The sequence below is a fragment of the Periplaneta americana genome, chromosome 15 (genome assembly GCF_040183065.1).
Source record: "Periplaneta americana isolate PAMFEO1 chromosome 15, P.americana_PAMFEO1_priV1, whole genome shotgun sequence".
Classification (NCBI taxonomy): Eukaryota; Metazoa; Arthropoda; class Insecta; order Blattodea; family Blattidae; genus Periplaneta; species Periplaneta americana.
In genome coordinates, this window is record NC_091131.1 from 116,942,372 (window position 1) to 116,958,758 (window position 16,387).

The 16,387-nt window shown below is 35.3% G+C and overlaps 1 protein-coding gene across 1 annotated transcript in view; it reads left to right on the forward strand.

Annotated features, from left to right (window-relative positions):
- The first annotated feature begins 8,195 nt into the window (after positions 1–8,195).
- Positions 8,196–16,387, forward strand: part of LOC138715283 (F-box only protein 5-like) — a 49,771-nt gene continuing 41,579 nt past the window's right edge. The window contains exon 1 of the mRNA XM_069848036.1: positions 8,196–8,321. Within this exon, the coding sequence (XP_069704137.1) occupies positions 8,304–8,321 (18 nt within the window). The 5' untranslated portion in view covers positions 8,196–8,303. The remainder of the gene's footprint in view (positions 8,322–16,387) is intronic.

Below are 16,387 nucleotides of genomic sequence, written 5' to 3' on the forward strand. Positions count from 1 at the left end.
AGTTCGAATAATAACAATATTACAAGTAAAATCTTCAACTTTCTCATTTACAGCAAACAGCAATCAACCGATCATCTCTGCATCTCTGGAATGCACAACAATTACAACAATGCAAAATTAAGAATCATGTAAGTTGATACACATATATTCTTAGGTATCTCCAGTTTGTTAATCTTAAAGAAATGAATGAAACAGTGGAACATAATTTCTAAAATATGTAATGTTTTTCCAAGTGGTGGTGGCAGTGGTGAATTCAGAGATTTCAATTCCTTTAAGAGCAGTCTGAATTATCGCAAATTCCGAATTGGTGGGGTTACAATGTATTCGGCAATAATTCTTCCATCTTTTGTTGTATTCGAGAGAGAGAGAGAGAGAGAGAGAGAGAGAGAGAGAGAGAGAGAGAGAGACGGGGGTGGTGGTGGGTAGTTGAGGGAGAGATGGGAGAGAAATAAAGAATGCGATAAAAAATGTTTGTAACAGAAATACCACAAACTACTAAGAACTTCTACATACTCCTATCTTAAATTACAGCTATGCACTTTAATAACTTTTATTACCAACTAAAATGAACTTAGAAATATATGTGGTGATTACTTTCACGTGTTAATATTGAACTAAGTTCATAAATACCTAGGTATTTAGATATTCATACCTAGATATTTATAAACTTACTTCAATATTAACATGTGAATGTAATCATAACATGTTACCAGTATATTCCTAAGTGCTTGGTGTTAAAAGTTGTATAATCAAGCTGTATAAAATGAACAGCTGAGTAGAAAGATTCTGGAAAATATTTTAATTTTATAGTATGTTGTCATTCATACAAATACGAGAAATAATGTAAAATAAATGTTGGCATGCAAAGAAATTAGAGAACCTGCTTTTCATCAAATATGCTATATGAGAATAGAACACTTACCACCACATGTGTATACCATTGGAGTTTTCACTGGTTCTTTGGTCTGGTCCATAATCAGTGTAAAATTCTACAATGAAGAAAAAATATTATATAACTTGATTTTATATATATATATATATGGTGGAAATGAAATAGCCTTGTAGATTTCCAGAGTGAATAGCTCATGTTGTATGTAGCAAAAAGCTATATTATTATAATGATGGAAAGTTTATAGTTTTTTCCCAAATGTTTAACAATCTCTTATTCAATAACAATTTCGTTGATGTTCCTTTGTCTATAGAAATTTCGCTACAGAACTGGATTCATCCATAATTTATTGTACTTTAAGAGCACAAAACAAATAAAATGACATTGAACATGTGAGATGTATGCCAAAAAACTATCTCAATTTTTTTAGGCCTAAGCCTAAAAATACATGTATAATAGCCTATTTAAATTATAGAATTACACTGTAATACAATTATGTGGCACAGAACTTCTAACAAGTTTTGAACACAAACTTAAATATATTCACATCTAAAAATCAGACACTAAAAAGAAAACAAATTCTATTTTCTGTAAGTGGTCAACCATTTTTAACAACATCAGTACCTTTAATGTAGCAGTGACTTATTTCAATGACCTTCAGATCAGTTGCACCTACATCAGCATGAGGTTCTGCCTTTTCCCTAGAGTTGCTGCTGATATCAAACCAGTAATAGACAGCAGAAATATTTTTAGCAGACTTGCCAGCAAATAGGAATTGCTGTTTCACAATTTGCAGGTGTTTGATTACACTGTTTTCTAGTGTATGAAAGTGAAATCAAACACTAACCTAATGCCTGTGCACATAAAAACTAGCAGGATATTTTGCTTAGTGTCCATATTCATTAATCCCTATTCACCGATACAATGGGGTACTGATTTCTCTTTCCTGCTCGTTTCGTTAATCTCTGACATCTATCGCAAAAGACAGCAATATTACAAAGCCGCAGCTATTTGCTATTGGTTCTTGCCATATGCAGGAGATTCGCTGACATCATTACCCATAAATCAGCCATGTGTTGCTGTTAAATGACGATTAGTTGATATGCTTCTCAAAGTGTTTCAATAACAATCAGAAATGTGCTACACTTTGTCTCTGAGGTTTTGTTAAAATGTGTCTTTCTTCATAAACTTTTTCATACAGGTATTTGAAACTGTCCACTTGTTCTACTGCCTCGTTTCGAATTCGCAAGTTTACTTACTTTATTTTTCTTCCAATAACCATGATCTTCATCTTGCTTGCATTTATCTTCATCCCATACTGCTCACAGCTGTCATTTAGCTCCAGTAGCATATCCCTTAGCATTAGCTCCTCTTCTGCTAATAACGCCATATCTTCAGCAAATCTTATGCATTTTATCCTTCTTCCTCCAACTATTACCTCTCTCATGTTCTGAAAACAGTTCTTCACCAAATCCTCCAAGTAGAGGTTGAACAGGGTAGGCGATAAAGGGAATCCTTGTCGTACTCCTTTCCTTATTTCACTTCCTTCAGATATTTTTTCTTCTATCCTGGCTTTTGACTCGTTTCATATAAAGATTACTGAACAGCCTCCTCTCTTTCCAATCCATTCTCTTCAGGATGTCCATCAGTTTGTTCCAATCCACTCTAGCAAACGCCTTTCCACAAATACTATATATATATATATATATATATATATATATATATATATATATATATACTTTTTTTTATTCTTCTCTAGGTATATTTCGCAGATTGTTTGTAACAGTCCAATTGCATCCATTGTACCTTTTCCTTTACTGAAACCAAATTGCTCTTCATCAAACTATCCTTCCATCTTAGAATATAAACGTCGATTCAGTATTCACAGAAGAATCTTTGCCGAGTGTGATATCAGGCTGATAGTCCTGAACTTGTTACATTTCTTGGCATTATTTTTCTTCGGTACTGGAAGCAACACAGTCTCAGCAAAATCTTCAGGTCATTCGCCTTTCTCATATATTTCGTTGCATAATCATAGAATTTCCTTCTTGTCTTCGCCCAAGCATTTCACTAACTCAATGGGGATTCCATCAACTCCTGTTGCGTTACTATTCTTCATTTCCTTAAGTGCTAGTTGAACTTATTCTTCTAAAATAGAAAATCCTTTTTCGTCTTCAGTTATGATTGCTTCGTCTTCTATGACTAAATTATCTGGACGATTCCCTGTCTCATATAACTCTTCTACATATTTCGTCCATGTGTTCAGTATGCCTTGTGTGTCTGTTATTTCATTTCCTATTTCGTCTTGTATCAACCACATGAATTAATTTTCTGTTTACATATGTGTATATATATATATATATATATATATATATATATATATATATATTTCTTTATTGAGGACTTCGCCATCCTCTATTGAATATTGTATAATCGAATGACTTTTATATAGTCATAATGTAGATAGCCTACATATTAATGGAGAAAAATTCGTTCGGGAATCGAACCCAGGGCCCTCAGCTTGGTGTACTGAGTGCTCTTACCATCTGAGCTATGCTGGAACCCGATCCACAGCACCACCCGAACTCTCCTCCTTTGTATCGTCAATGGCCTATTACCTGATTTTTAAATATATAGGCTAGGTAAATCTCTCTATAAATACCAGGTCATTCCTTTTCTCTTTAGATCCTATACTTCTTTATATTTTTCTTTCATCTAGTCTTCCTTGGCCTTATCAGTTTCTCTTCTTAGTTTATTGTTTAGTTTCCTGTAGTTCCTTCTACCTTCTTCCATGTTGATGCTTTTCCATTTTCTTCTTTCCTCCATCTTCTCCAACATTTTCCCCCTGACCCAAGGTTTCTCACTCCTCCTCTGTATCCTATATTGTTTCTTCTGCTGTTTTCTGTACACAGCTTTTTAGATGAGACCAGTAGCCTACTCATTACTATTCTCAAGTGTGATTTCTAATGTAGCACCTTTCTCTTGAAAATTTGCTTCAAATTTTTTCTTATTTCCTCTTCAGTTTTTCCATGACAAATTTCGTCACTAGTCTTTCTCTTATTTTTTTCAGACGAATACCTAATTCGCCTATCAGCAGAACATGATCTGAATTAATATCCATTCCTGGTAGTAATTAGTAAAGTCTTTTAAGGAATTTCGGAATCTTTCCTGTACCAGTAGACTATATTATAGACTATCTGATATACGCAATCGTCCCTTGTGCATGTCCATATGTATTTCTTCTTCGTTTATGTTGTTGAAATAAAATAATGTATTTCCAACAATCATTGCATTTCATTTACAAAATTCACGAAAGATTCTCCTCTGTCGTTTCTTTTTCCCTAATCCATATTTTCCAACTGCTCTTCCAACTTGTCCTTCTTCTACTATTGCGTCCCAGACGCCTATTAGGATAATGCATGCTTCTTTCTTCTTCACAATGATGTCTTCTGTCTTGTCATAGCTTTTTCTCCACTTCTTCGTCTACTAATCCAATATGTGGTATGTACATTTGTACTAGCAGTCTATTTTCTTCCCTAGTAATCTCACCATTATCATCCGGTCATCTACATAACGCACTGATATCACTTTATCTTTCACACAGGGGCCGCAATAATACACAAACACAATGACTTCCTTCGCACTCACCACTTGAATAAAATAACTTAAATGCATCACTCACCAACTCAATGTGGAGTAAAAACTAAATGTAAAAGTACCATAACCTAACATTATAGCTCGTCCAGAAATCTGATGTAATTATTTCTTGTTACAGGAAATGTTATACTTAATTCTACAAATATCAAATTAAATAATGGTAGATAATACCTAAGTAATTATGATAACCAAGTAATTTACTTGCTATAACACCACACAATTTTTTTAAAAATCTAGACTTCTTACGATATAGTACATAGTAGTATAGTACCACAATGGTCAACTTGTGAAGTCCAGCAATGCCAACCGTCAAACATGAACGTCAATCCACAGGATGTGGGCTAGATCAAATATGTAACAGATATGTCGGGGTTATAGGCTTTGAGGTTAACAACTTTTGTCAGGTTTACTACGCTGCCATCTAGTTGTTACATAAGGAGTCACGTCATAATTCCCATTTGAATTGCATTAGCGACTGTGCTGCCATCTCGTGTTCGTTTACGGCGGACGTGTGGCGATCCTGGCGGTTGTTCTCTTCAAAGTGCTGCTGATTTTAACGTAGCGAGGAGTTATCCGTTACATATATGATCTTGGGATGTGGTCAATCGTGTGAATTTACCTCAGTATGGCAGAATTCCCCTAAAATGACATTTATTTTGAAAAATTTCCCAATAACAATAACAACTCAAAGACGTTTTGTTTTATATAGTAACAACTATTAAGAAATTTATAAGTCACGAGATGGCACAGCGAAACTGTTTCGCAACGCGGGAATTTCAACACATGTGGGCCGCACAACATCCACATGGCATTCATGAAACGCCTATGCACTCATTGAATGTCGGAGTTTGGTGTGAACTATCAGCAGAGAGACGGAACAGTGAACACTGCACTTTCCAACAATGTGGCCTCCGCGATCTCCAGATTTCAATCCGGCCGACTTTTGGTTGTGGGGTTACCTTAAAGAACGAATTTTCCTGACACATCAAACAACCCTATTGCAACTGAAAGATGCCATCTCGCAAGAAATTGCCAATATTCCAAGACATTATCTGCAAAATGCTGTGCATGGTGTCGCAGACTGAATGCTGTACGTTGAACAAGAGAACGGCGGACATCTTCCCATTGTTTTGTAAACCCCGTTGTTTGCCCAACATTGTGATGTTTTTGTTTTTTTCCCTATCTCAAATATTATAATATTTATAGCGGTTCAATGTTTGAACTGATTTTTTAAATATTCTATACAATACCCTAGATCATATATGTAACAGATATGTCGGGGTTAAAGGCTATGAGGTTAACAACTTTTGTCAGGTTTACTACGCTGCCATCTAGTTGTTACATAAGGAGTCACGTCATAATACCCATTTGAATTGCATTAGCGACTGTGCTGCCATCTCGTGTTCGTTTACGGCGGACGGATGGCGATCCTGGCGGTTGTTCTCTTCAAAGTGCTGCCGATTTTAACGAAGCGAGGAGTTATCTGTTACATATATGATCTAGGACAATACTAACAAATGGTGTATTTTTTTACGTTTTTATTTGTGTCGACTATATTCATGATTTTATTGAATGTCATTCTACCATCTCTCCCTTAGCAACTTTTACGGACTGGAAATAATCTGGGAAAAGCTGTCACTCAGAGTCCTGGAAAAAATTGAAAACGTCAAATCTCATTTTCTCAAAAGTGCATTGAGTGTTTGGAAAACGGAACCAACAAGAATGGTCTACGAACTGGCTAAAGAGACTTTCTACATTGAGAATCTCAGAACCCGAATGCTACTGCCTTCTACGGAACCCGACATTGAACACCTGAAGTGAAGAGAAGAGAAGCAAAGGGGAGAGAGATAGACCCTGATTTCTAAGCCACCAACACAACGTTGGAGAGAAACTAGATCAAAGAAAATCGGGAAAGACACGTCCTACAAGCCTCTCCAATCACGGTTTTCATCACAAAATATGCAGGGATAAGACATATAACGCCAGTGATAGTTGCGTATGTGAATTGTGTGGCCGGTGTTGTGACATATCACATAATAGTGTGCCATAACAGACACTGAGCGAATATAGGCCTAGTAGAAACTAAACTTCAATGCCCATTCGGGCGATCATTTCATTATTATTATTATTATTATTATTATTATTATTATTATGTCACTGGTTTCTGTCTGTTTGTCAGTTAAGTGTGTTTTTTTCTCTCTTTTCTCTTGTGTGTTAGTGGCCTGAATTAAGTTAAGTAGTGTATTTAGTGAACTGTCTTTGCAAATTTTATATTATATTATTGGCGAAGACTACGCCGTACACGAGCCTGGCTCTACGGTAGTGGCTAGAAACATTTTTTGTTGTATACTTTTTAATTTGTACTCACTTTGCTTACTAGCTAAATAAATAAAACATTACAAAAAATAAATAATGTTCATGTGTATCGAAGGGAAGAGTAGTTACCGATCCCTGGATTTCATACTTATTTCTTTGTTTATTTAGTTATTTATGTGCTTAATAACTTCCATATGAAGTTGTTATAATTATTTAGGATGTCCTACTGTCTTTGGAGTTGACCATAGAAGTCCGAATAAAATAACGTACAACAATAATTTTATAATCATCAGATCAGAGTGAAATTATAATAAAAAATCTGTACAATTTATAAACTAATTTAATATTTATAGATCAGATGATATATAAATTGTTCTGCAATATTCATACCTATTCTTCACGTTCCATTTTTCAGTCCCCCCACTGAGGACTTTAAAATCGCTATAGGGCATTTGGAATTCCAAAAAGAAAAATTAGCATCGCAAATATCAGATCACCAGAAAAGAAAACACTTATATATCCATGTTGAATTTTTCGTACACTACTTTTAACACTTGAATATAAATAATTGATTAAATGGCGATCTTACTCGTGTTAATTGTGTAAGCATGTGCGGTTTACAGCTGTTTCGGTGCTTCTTCACACCATCCTCAGAGCCTACACAATTAACACGAGTAAGATCGCCATTTAATCAATTACTTATTATACAGTTTTTGGAAACTTTAGTCTTACGCTCCCACGTTTAATATTTTATTAAAGACGATTATTTACAACCTGATTCTGGATCTCGCAGAATGAAATGTGCAATATGGTTGGAATTATAATAAAGATGAAATGAACGGGAAAATCTCGAGAAAAACCTCTCACGTACGTTTTGTCTACCATAAAAAAATTCCTTCGTAATTTAGACGGGGATCGAATCCAGGTCTCCGCGGTGGAAGATAGAGTGGCCAACCACCTGGCTACGGGAATTAAAAATGCCTTTGTCTGTTGTGCTGTATGCAATATAATTATGTCATCAGTGATCAGGTCTGTCTGTATGCTCGGCCATTGCCTACGTTATAGTATTCATTCATGCGTAGGCAATGGCTCGGCTTGTGGTTACGTACAAGTTTGGACAATGGTCACCTAATAGTGTGATTTTTTAGTTGAGTTACGTTGGCTACTCTGGTATGAAGAATTGATGCTAAATAACTTGATGCTAACGATCAACTTTTCTTTTCATTTTATTTCATCTTGATACTAGATATTCTCATACAGATTCTAACAGGCGCCAATCATAGGAAGTGTTGTGAATTTGTTATCTGATGCTCGTGTAACGCTGTTGGTAATTGGTCAATGGAAATAGCTTGAAACGCTGGAAATTTGAACCGAAGGTATTCAAAAAGTTAGTACGAAAGTAAATGGATTGTGAAATGTTGTAAGTTACCAAAAAAAGTGTATGTTTGATGAAGTGAAGGTAAGGAAGTTTTATTCTAAGTATTCAGAGAATATTTGGTTTACGGTTTGTATTTAGAAATTGGTTTATTTCAGAATTATCACATTTTGTTTTTATATTATGTCATTTTGTGAACGATAACGACTTTGATGGTTCAAATGTTTAATTGATCTTACTTTGAAATATTTGTGTTGGTCGTGTATATATCGAGTCTTGTTATATATTTAAAACTCTCTTCTGACTATAGATACACTATTATCATTTTCTTGAGATGACTTGCCTGTTTTGTTGATGTAGAGAGACATTGGAATGGGATAGTAGCTAGTCTAGACTACCTTAATGTGATACTTATTTTAAAAAATAATTTATAGCTTTAGTTCCTAGGCCTCTAAAAGTAACTGACATAAAATATAGTATTTATGTATTCTGTTGTTGCCCGATTAGAGTAATCTTAGCCAAACCGGTTACAGTGGTAGAGTATTCGTGACAAAATCCGGGAATATTGATCAAGATGCTACGACCTTTGCAATTTAGAACCCTTAAGAGCAGTACACTAAATAGGCTGACATATCTCATTAGCGAAATAGGCCTAGGCCTACTTATTGTTAAGTAGAATAAATTTCAGAACACGGATACCTTTCTTTCCTTTTACTTGAAAATTCCAGTCTTGTGCACATAAAATAAATTATTGTCACTGAAAAGTGCCTTTTCGTAAGCATAATGATGCGCTTCGACAAACATAAATCTTCTCTTTAGTATTTTAAGATAATTATTGTCAGTGAGGTATCCATATACTGAATACCTTGAACTTAATTTTTTGAAACATGATGTGCAGAGAAAGGAAAACCTCCCCTCATTCTGTGCAGCATTCTGTGTGTCTTGCAGAATCTCCAAAGAAAAAATAAAGATATAAGCTTACCAGTAATCAGAAAACTGAATACACGGTGGATTACCCAAAAGCCTCATTGTAATTACAGTCATCGAGAAAGCCTAAAAACTCGTATGATTCTGCTACTGTCTGAAATAAATCTCATTCTGGCAAAAAATTTCTGAATGTGAATAACCTACATGTTACATTTTTGCGTGAGTTGAATTGTTCCTAAATTTTCTATTCAATAAAACTGACATGAATAATTTTTATTTCTAGTGCATTTTTGGCTGACAATCGTTTTGCGCTTACGTGTTTTTCTCTCCAAATTCTGTAATTTAATTTTACTATACCAGTAACAAAATTGAAATCCAAAACCATCTTTTAAAATGTATTTATTTCTAATAGTATCGTAAACAAAGGAAGAAAGCAGCATTTACGTCATATAACAAAAAAAAAAGGCAGTTACTTCCACTTTTGCATATACTTCGTAAAATGACAGTATCTGCTGTACATAATCAAAATTATTTGAGGAAAATTTCAATTTCTGATGCCATAAAATAAATTTTCTTGCTAATTTTACAACTACGGTAACTTACTCTGTTAATTTTAACTCAGTCCAGAAAGGAAACAGTAGTGGGAAATATATTTAACTTTGAACGCGTTTTTCTCAGTTTTGAAGTTCATGAAGTTACTGCCTTTCTCCTTAGGACGGCAGAATAATTAATAATAGCTGTACTTGGAGAAAAAATTACAGGGCCATTTCGTCTCTATGTGCCATCTACTATAGATTTAACTTAGACCTCATGATTTTTTAATTATTGCATGCCCCATGGAGTAAACAAAAGAATTAGTTTGAGTTTTTTGATCCCAAAGATGGTGTTTTTTCTTTTTGTATAGGCTATGGAAAATTACACCCGATTTCGTGCATATTTTATGAAAGAAAAATACATAGCCCTAACTTCAAAACTATTATACATAGCTAGCCATAGATTTGCTCAAATGCATGTTTTTCTTATAGCTTACATGTTGACCATCTGTGGTAGGAATTTGAAGATGAATGAAAGACCAAGATCAGCAGAAATGAAAATTTGAATGTAATATTGCATGAAACTATTCATGATTTACAGGCAAGGAACAGGAAAGTTTAATTATTATGCTCACGAAATACTGTTAATCTCAGCTGATACAGAACTTACAACTATAAGCAATTGAGATATATTCTAAAGTTTTTTTTTTTTCTTTTTCTTTCCAGATTTACCGGTAGGCTTATCTGGAATAAAAATAGGTAGCTGCATCGAAATGATTTTTATTAAATGTTCAGCACATCACCACCACTCCTTAACAACACCATATTTTGTTTTTGGCCTCGGAGAAAATATAATATAATGATACAATGAGGCAGGGAAGATTGTCGTAAAAATTTAGTATTTTCCCTGGATAAAAAATGCAATATGACGTTGCTGCGATGTGACGGTGATGTGTAAACATTTACCCGATTTTTATGGTAAACTGTTCATTTTGTGAGAACTTTTAAGTGCACTTTTTTGACCAGTTAATACTATTCAGTGTAATGCTTCTATAAAAACTGCACAGAAAAATTCACTGTTTAATTATTACCTATAGTCTCGTTTATACAAGAATTACGATTTAGAAACTTCATTTAATTTCTTTCTAGAAGTGATGATGATTCAATGTGTAGACTCATCCAGTTGGTTTCTTTGGCTGGCACAAACAAAATTTCTGGATTTGGTGTTCGGTGGAAGAAGAAGGGGAGAGGAGAGAAAGAACAGATCCCTTTGGATGGAGAAAAATTTGTTTGAACTTCCTAAATTCAAGGTCTTCAGAAGAATGCAAACGACTTGCACTGATACCAAACTTCAGACTTGTTGCTATTGGTTATATGAAAATTGTGACAAAACCAGAATCACTGGGACTCCAATCTTCTGTGAAAGCATCCTGTTTGGAAACTGTTTCTATACTTGTTTTAATGCTGTAAGAGGAGGCTTGAAATTCTGACATCGGTGGAAGAGAATGAAATTTCTGAATTCCTGAGATGGTTTCTAAGACATTGAACCAGAATAATTCACTTTCTTTTTCTTTATGTTCGTGTGTTGTGCAAATTTCAAAGTGGATTCCGGGAATATATATATAGATTTTTTTTTCTTGCAAAATCATGAAGTTGTCTTGAGTATCATGATGTTTTCATATGGCTTTTGTAAGCTTGCTTTAGCAGGCCTAGCAAGCATTTTGGCAGTACGTGCAAGCTCATCACAAGCAGTTTTACCCTGTGCTGTAGCAAAATAATGCTATTCTGCATCAGTATTATCAATATTGTAATATTATTATTTAGTTGGATAGGCTACTTGCTGCCATGGAAGCTTCTACTTCTGAAGATTAACATGCTAATTAAAAGACACAATCTACATTTAAGTTTTGTCAGCAACACGGACTACTCCCTTCTGATTCTAAAAAGATAGTGTATGCTGTGGTGAAAGAAGGAGTTTATCTAGCTAAAGTAAGAATAGTTTGAGTCTCATATCTCTCATATCTTACACAAGCAATAAGAAAGAACCAGTTAATGACCCAGATGATATGGACGAGAGCAATGAATGTTGTAATGTGAGTAACAACCTGCATATTAAGAAACAGCCATCAAATCCACATACATTGAATAATCCTATAAAAACCTTGTTAAGTAATGAAACTAACTTTTTAATAATATTATAAGTTATACTTTTACACGTAAAAAAATAATATTACGTACTTAACAATAATGTAGATCTATGGGCCACATAGATCTTGCAGTGATGTCAGCAATTTCGTCATATAGGCTACAGGTAACACTCATGGCAATTTACGTAACATTTTTACACAGATGTTTTGCACGTTGAAGTGTGGATAAATTTTTTGGGCCCTCTGCATAATATTGACCTTGTGAAGAAGTATCTCCTAAGTGAAAAAGCTTATCCAACAAAAGAAATAAATAAACAACAATTATTATCTCATACCTCTACTCGAATGCAAAAATCCAAAAGAGTAGAAGTTAAGCTTACCAAATGGAAAAGCATCGAAGAAAGAAGAAGTACGTCTACAGTAATATCTGTTTAATCCAGGCTTAACTTATCCGGATAGGCAAAAATTGTGCATTTTATATCACATTACAAAAATCATCAGTAAATTCAACAACTCAGGATGCTTATTGTCAAGGACGATATTAACAAAAGAGTAGGAAACAGTAAAATAGATGGGTATTTTAAACCCGTTTCTACAGCAAATGTTCTGAGTGATACAGAGCAAGATCAGTCAGGCAAATCTGTTATAATTATTTGGTATGTACCAGTATGTACTGTATTGCTTATTTTATGTATACTAGGTCTATGTCCTGTAAATGCATAATAGATGTGTTTTGTTGCTGTGAACGGAGTTTCAATGCACTTTCAAATATTTCTTTAGGTTACTTCAGTTAATCCAGACTTTCGTTAATTTGTACAACTTATCCTCCTCCGGATTAACGAGGTTCTACAGTATAAAATTTATATTAGGCCTATCTAGGCTCTAATACAGAGAGGTCTGGACAGGAGCAACAGGGTTTTCATTGTGTCCTGTTGACACACTCGTGGCAGGGAACAGACAGTTTAGCATCATGGTGATAACCATATAAGTTCCTGTAACTATTTTAATGGTCGATTAATGTTAATTTCATGATGGATATTATGTTTCAGTTATTCCAGGAGTGTGTAGGTACTTTGTCATGGGGGAGTACTTCATGAACGATATCAGGTTTCTCAGCACTCCAATAATGGTTGTTTTGTGAACACACATAACCATGGAGGTGGAACCATGCCTCGCCTTAGAAAAATATTAAATGTCCGTTATGAATATTATTCAGCATCCACTCACAAAATGTGCGCCTACATGCAGGATCATCCAGTTGAAGAGCATGTGTCGTAGTTATTTTATATGGCTGCAACTTTAATAATTTAGTAGCTTTGCACAGAGCCATAAGATATTTGTACTTGTTGTGAAAGTTATGTAAGGAATTTTCTAGGAGACTGATCCAATCGATGACCAATGTCATCTGTTTCTTCTGTGAGAATCCTATGCTGTCTATTTTGTTTCTTAGGCTGAACACTTCCGTTGCCTGAAATGTATTATAAAATTATGGATTGTTGTATGTCAGCTAATGGCATTTGTGGCACTCAGGACCAAGAGGAGCATGACAGGTGCCTCCCACACCTTGGTTACCGAGTGCTGAACACAGTTTATTTACTACTTCTGAACATCTATAATACAGTCAGTAGTATACTGTACGACTTTAAGAGTTCGAAATGGGCGTCTCTGGTGAAAGAAGGCTTCGAATGTTTCGAAAGAAATGAAAAAATGCTATTTTAATTATAATTAAAGATGATAGAATGCATTGTGTGTAGCCTAATGTAAAAACAGTTACAAAATATAAAAGCATACAATGCGTGAAGGCACTACAAAACTCATGCGGAATTATTGGCTTTGAAAGATATGTATATTTTGTAGACTTAGTTCTCACGCAATCCTGTTATGTTATGCTTAACCTAATTCGAACATAGATCGCAGGCTTATGTTATACAGAGTCCGCCAAAAAAATGTATACACTCTTTGTCAGACTGTATCAGGATATTGATATTGTCAATTGATTTGAATTACGAGTATGTTGTAGTATAGTCTTTCACTCAACAAATATTGGTACTTTCATCATGATAGTGAGAAAATAAAATGACTGGAGCACGCTTGACATTTGAGCAGCAAAAATGCATTCTGAAGTGGTTTATGAGGTTTGATAATGCCATTGAAATGCAGCGACAGAACCCCCAACCCGCCTAACAATTAAATGCGTTATTGACAAGTCTGAGGCGCATGGAACCATGACAATCTGCAGGTACATTGGATTGGACGAAGAGGGCCCATTGACTTCTCCCCCACAGTTGCCAGATCTAACCCCCCATGGATTTTTATTTGTGGGGAACTGTGAAAGTTCAAGTCTATTGACGTAAGCCGCACATGCTGGAAGACCTTCGCCAGGAGATTACAGTGGCATGTGCAGCGATCTCCATTGAAATATTGACTGACATAGCTGTGGCTACCGCTCGTTGTTGCGTTATGTGTTTGGCCGCCAACGGCGAACATTTTGCATATCGAAAGTAACCATATTCTTAACTGAAGACAGTACTACATGTGTGATCAGTATTTAAATGTAAAACAAACACATAATAAATAGTTTTCGTTCCTTAAAGAATGTATACATTTTTTTTGATGACGACAGGAAAACAAAATATATGGATCTGGTGAAAGATTTGAATATGGAATTGGAAGAAAAATCAAATTTCAATCCTGCATTAGAAGCAAGCTATGCCATTTCATATGAGATAGCACATTCTTACAAATATTTTTCTGATGGTGAATTTGTTAAAAAAATGCGTAAGGCATCAGATATTATGTGTCCTAAAAATTGAAATGTTTGAATGCATTTCCCTGTCAAGGCGCAGTGTCACTAGGAGAGCAGAGAATCTTGCCTGTGGTATTGAAAAACAATTGAAAGACCTACCTATAATGATGGATTCATGGGCTATCAGCTGAGTTAAAGTTGTGGAATACTCCAAGCTTTCGACTACTGACTCTATAGCCATCTTCAGGGAACTGATGATGCCATTGTATGAATGTCATCTTATATATAAAATGGGTTTTTTTGGAGATTATTTTATTATTTTTGGGTGAAATTTTGGTCAGATGATGTGGAATTGGCTAGCGGTGGAACCAATCCGGGACCAGGAATTCTGTGTGTTCATAAGCTCCGCCCCTGCTGGGGTTCCTCTTGTGATGTTGGTAGATGGTAAGCTTGGATCGGCCAGCTGAGCTAGATGCTGGTCCTTGATACTCACTGTAGGATCTCGTGAGGGCTTTAGTTTGTTCAAGGCTGGGGTCCATACCTTGATGAGTTTCAGGCCATCATCCCTATTGAAGTTCGTTTATAATTTAATTTCAGTGGCCTCCAGGATTACTTGTTCCCAATAGTAACTGGATTTCTTGATGATCTCAGTCTGGTAGAACAGGATCCTGTGCTTATTTTCTATGCTGTGTTGAGCCACGGCGGATTTTTCAGGGTAATGTAGTTTGAGATGTCTCTTGTGTTCTTTCAATCTGTCATCTATAGTGCGACCTATCTGCCCTATGTACGTTTATCCATCTTCACATGGGATCTTGTAGAGTCTTGGTGTTCTGAAGCCCTGGTTTTCTTTTACTGGGCTGGCTCTTAATAGTGTTGAGTGGTTTGTGGATTGTTTTGATATCATGTTTCTGAGGAATTCTGCTGATTTTATAAGAGATGTCCTCGCAGTATGGAATGAAGGCTTTCTTTGTTGGTTGTTTATCTGGTTCTGTTGTGCTATGTTTAGCCGTGGCCTGTTTCAGGGCTTTGTTAATGTCCCTCCGGTGGTAGTCATTTTGTTGAAGAGTTCTACAGACATTTCCCATATTTATTCTGCTTTTAATTTCCTCTCGAGTGTCATTTATATTTGTTACTGTTGCTCCAAGATATTTGAATTTTTCCACCTCTTCTCCATTGTTTATGTTTCTATTTCGTACAATATTCTGGTCACGAGATATAATCATATACTTCGTCTTTTCGGGATTTATTTCCAAACCTATCTCATTATTTGCTTCAAGTAGAATTTCCGTGTTTTCCCTAATCGTTTGTGGATTTTCTACTAACATGTTCATATCATCCGCAGCTGATGTAACCTGATCAATTCCAAACCTTCTCTGTTATCCCGAACTTTCCTAATGGCATATTCTAGAGCGAAGATGAAAAGTAAAGGTGGTAGTGCATCTCCTTGCTTTAGCCCCCAGTGAATTGGAAAAGCATCAGATAGAAACTGGCCTATATGGACTCTGTTGTAAGTTTCACATTTTAATTAATCGAACTCAAGATGTTTCATTTCACCAAGAAATCCGTTTTTTAGACTATGCATTTTTAGACTCTGCAAATGAAGGACCTGTTCATAGACTATCCTCAAGACATTAGAGACATTTTCAATTGACTTCGAAAACGTGAAATATTTTGTAACAGATTCTGCTCCCTACATGATAAAAAGTTTTGAATTGTTGAAAGGAATCAAGGGAGATCACCTGGTACATGTGACTTGTTGGGCTCACAAATTAAGAATTTTTAGTGATATTTTACAAA